This window comes from Apium graveolens, chromosome 6, assembly GCF_009905375.1.
Source record: "Apium graveolens cultivar Ventura chromosome 6, ASM990537v1, whole genome shotgun sequence".
Classification (NCBI taxonomy): domain Eukaryota; kingdom Viridiplantae; phylum Streptophyta; class Magnoliopsida; order Apiales; family Apiaceae; genus Apium; species Apium graveolens.
Genome location: NC_133652.1, coordinates 253,057,416 through 253,061,993, shown reverse-complemented (window position 1 = coordinate 253,061,993; position 4,578 = coordinate 253,057,416). Strand labels below are relative to the sequence as shown.

Sequence of the window (4,578 nt, the reverse complement as noted above, 5' to 3'; positions counted from 1 at the left end):
TTCGCCCCTTGTAACTGATCAAACAAGTCATCGATGCGTGGCAAAGGATACCTGTTTCTGACAGTCACCTTATTCAACTCCCTATAGTCAATGCACAATCTCATAGAACCATCCTTCTTCTTCACAAACAACACAGGAGCGCCCCATGGAGACACACTTGGTCTGATAAATCCCCTATCCAACAACTCTTGCAACTGCTCCTTCAATTCTTGCAACTCAAGTGGTGCCATACGGTAAGGCGCCTTGGAAATAGGCTCAGCACCAGGAACTAGTTCAATAGTAAACTCCACCTCTCTATGTGGTGGCAAACCTGGTAGCTCATCGGGGAACACATCTTCATACTCCTTCACAACTGGATAATCCTCGATGCGAGGTTCATCCTTCGATGTATCCTTCACGAAAGCAAGGTAGCCATCACAACCCTTAGATAAAAGTTTGCTCGCCTTTAGAGCGGAAATTAATTTAACCTCCCCTTTCGGCTGAGACCCTTGGTATACAAATTCTGGTTTATCTACATCCCCAAAGATCACCCTTTTTCCTTGACAATCAATTGTGGCACGATGTTCACTCAACCAATCCATGCCCAAAATAATATCAAAGTCATGCATCTCCATGGGAAGCAAGTTAACCTTACATCTTCTATCTCCAACAGCTATCGGACACTCTCGATACACATCAGAAATAACAACAGAATTCCCCATCGGGGTAGAAATAGACATATGAGGATATAATAATGAAGGTGCAACGTCAAGATGACGAACAAACGATAAAGACACAACAGAATGGGTTGAACCAGTATCAAATAACACATAAGCATCACGTCTACCAACAAGAAGTGTTCCTGAAACGGTACCTGAATTAGCTGCTGCCTGATTTGCCGTCAATGCAAACACTCTGGCTGTAGGATTCTGCTGACTTCCACTGCCACTACCACCGACAGCTCCTCCTCCACCAGGGTTGCGTGACACTGTGCAATCCCTTGCCTTATGGGACATGCTACCACATAAGAAACAAGCCCCAGTCTGTCTGTAACAAGCTCTACCTGGATGATGTCCACCACATGTAGCACAAGGAGCCACTGGAATCATATTGGGGTTTCCCCCATATACTGAGTAACGGCTCTATCCCTGCTGACGATTCTGCCACTGTCTAGGCTACTTCTGTCGCTGAAACTGCTGATTCTGATTCTGACCAACATACTGATTCCGGCCGTGGAATGACTGACCACCCCTATTCTGATTCTGTCCGCGCCACTGTCCCTGCTGACCATTCTGACCTCCATACCACTGTCTACCCTGTGCAAAACCCTGATCATCCCTAGTCCTCTTACTACCACTGTTAGACCTGGAAGTCCTGAAATCTATGCGCTCCTTCTCAACATCCTTTGCTGCATCAGCCGCCTCTGCCACATTATCAAATTTAAAAGAAATTATGGAACCCCTCAGATGAGACTTCAACCCCCATTTAAATTTATTAGCCTGCTGCGCAGCAGTCCCTGCAACTGTCCCAGCAAATCCAGCCAGCCTTATAAACCTCGCCATATAATCAGTAATGCTCTCATCCTGGTGCTGCATAATAGAATGAAACTCCCTCAAATAAGCCTCCCTATCAGCATTAGAAAAGTATTGCTCATAGAATACTTCCTTGAATCTCTGCCATTCCAAAGCCTCTGTATACTGCTCCCCTTTAGTAGCTTTCACTCCTCTCCACCACCTCTGAGCATCCCCCTCCAACTTATACACAGCTAACCTGACCTTCTGAATTTCATCACAACCCATTGCATCAAAAATCTTCTCGAGATGAACAATCCAATTTTCAGCATCAATAGGAGTCGGTGCTGCACTAAAAGAATCTGGTTTCTGCTTCACAAACCTCTCCAACCATACAAACGGCTCTAACTGATGGCCCTGACCATTCTGATTCTGATTACCATTGCCATTCTGATTTTCGTGTCCATTTTGATTTCCCTCTCCATTTTGATTCCCTTCTCCATTCTGATTTCCCTCTCCATTCTGATTTCCTTGGTTTGCCAAAGCCTGCTGTACAGCCTGAGCCACTGCTTGCCCTATCATCTCAGTAAGCTGAGCGGGGTCAATATGAAAGGGATCACGTCTAGGAGGCATCTACAATATAAGATAGCGAACGAATGAAGAGTACGAGAATAAATATGATGAAGCAGTTACAAACAGATTTCAAATGATAAAGCAAAATGAAACGATAAAGAGCATAATGAAACGAAATTAAATGGAACACCCATCCTATCGTCTACCCAAGCTCACAGGTCAACCTAAGTAGGCTTTCTACAAGAAAGAACCTAAGCTCTGATACCATCTCTGTAACACCCCCTTCTTAAAATAGAAGGGAAATATTACTTATAATCCATAAACCTGCAAACAGAGCACTAATATATCTCTAAATAAAAAAATTAAACAGTCTAAAATCGTCAGAATAATATTAAATCTCCAAACTGTTTAAAACAATAATATAAATTCTGAATTCTCTAAATAAATAATTAAGTCAACTAATGATAACATTCTGAAATCCTAATCAACGAATTGGGGTAGCTCTCCATCACACAATCCCAGATTCCCCTAAGCACCTGCCAGAAAAAGAATACGGCGTGAGCCAAACGCCCAGTACGGATTTGGAATACAATTGTAAAACAAAGAGATCAGAAATAAACAATCTGCAAAATTATAATAACACAACAATTTTAAAAATAAGTAAGGCTGAAGCAACGAGGGGTTAGGATATTTCATACCGAGATCAGAACAGATACAAATACACACATCATAGGGTACCTAATGCGTGCAACATAATGGATAACGTGTACGGCATATACAACGTCACCATAAATCAAATCACAAATCAAACTCTGGGTGCACCCATGTATCCTGAACAAATATCAAATGCGCAAAAGCTCCTCCCAAGAGCTAACAGAAGGATACGCCGTGACCAATCACACTGTCACGGAAGTGTCATGTCACTGGTGCCGCAATGACATGGCTGTAGTACCCCTACAGCTGGTTAACTCGGTATACCCTAAATCACTAAGGGTTCAAAATAAAATATTCTCGCAAATTTAAAATCACCTGATACAAGTAATTCAGATTTCCAAAACAAAGGGTGTCATAAATAATTTTTGAAAATCGCATAAACAGATATCTAAAATTTTCCAAATCAAATTTTAAAATAATTTTCGGAAGTCAAAATGATCAGATAATATTAACGGAGCAAATAAAATATGGAATTGAGTGAATTAGAGACATTCAATTTTAAGATGAGTAGCGCTGAATAAAAAGGGGATAGAATCCGTACCTCAAATATCGCAAACTCTAATACTAACGAGATCCGCAAACACTCCGCTAAATTCCCCGACCCTGATCTAAATAACATAAAAAAATAAAATAAAGAATAATTAATAATTTATTATTAGTATAAGTTCCTTTTTAGATTATTTCTATTATTTAATAACACATTTATTACTCGTGCATTAGGCCTAATTAGTCATGCACTAGTACAAATATATAACTAAATTACTAACATTCAAATACTAGGAATGCTCCTGACTACTAGATGCACCTATATTATTAAAATACTAGTAGATATAATGATGTCCCAGACCTCTGTAAACATAACTTCTTAAAGTTTGCATAACAAATTAAATTAGTATTACATGTACACCACGTTACTTTTACTCCTGCCAAATTAGTAGATCAAAGTTTAATCATTTTAATTTATAAACAAGACACCAAATGAATTAGTATTGAACAACTAAAAAAAAACCCTGACTTGCCTCTGTTATGCATGATACTCAACTCATATGATGATGACGACGTACATTATCAAAATATTATTAACATAAATAATGATGTTTAAAGTATAACCTGAATTAATATTGCTCTTAACATAGTCCTGGATTAAACCATTCACATAACATCAAATTAAAATTAAAATAGTAGTACATTTGCAATTACAGCCACACTTACTAACAAAATTAACATATATAATTTATTAATCTAGTTCATAAACAAAGCACCTCATAAATTAATAATATATATAAAAACATTAAGTCTAATACTCGATTTAACCTTATAATAAAATCATGAATTTGGTGGACACAAAACTACACACATGAGCACATGGTTATACTTGATTTAATAAAATAGTAACATACCTTGTATTATTGGGTTAATATGTGTATACAAATAGAGTTAATTAATCTACAATCTATACTTGTCAACAATTAATAGCATGTATTTATCACACCTAAAAATCTATAATCTTAATATAATAATATATATAATGATACAAAACATCAACTACGAAAGCATATATCATGATCGAAATAATACTTTAATTAACATTGACAACATTAAAAGTAAGTTAGGAACTAATATAGTAACCTGAGAACTAAGAGCTTGAAGAAGACCTTGTATTTGATGAATTAAATTGATGACTCTACTCAGTTTGTCCTCTGACTTCGCCTACTCTTCTTTTCTATGCAGCTTCCATAGGGTTTGATTGTTAGACTCGAGTAACCGCATGGATTAATATAAATATATATTTATGGATAAG

At 37.6% G+C, this 4,578-nt stretch overlaps 1 protein-coding gene across 1 annotated transcript; it reads right to left on the bottom strand.

Moving 5' to 3' along the window:
• Positions 1–1,149: 1,149 nt before the first annotated feature.
• LOC141665901 (uncharacterized) lies at positions 1,150–3,720 on the bottom strand. The gene is made up of 3 exons (XM_074471885.1): positions 3,319–3,720; positions 1,439–2,123; positions 1,150–1,187 (listed from the first exon to the last, which is right to left on the bottom strand). The coding sequence occupies exons 1-3, from the start codon at positions 3,394–3,396 to the stop codon at positions 1,150–1,152; spliced, it is 801 nt and encodes a 266-aa protein (XP_074327986.1). The 5' UTR covers positions 3,397–3,720.
• Positions 3,721–4,578: the final 858 nt, after the last annotated feature.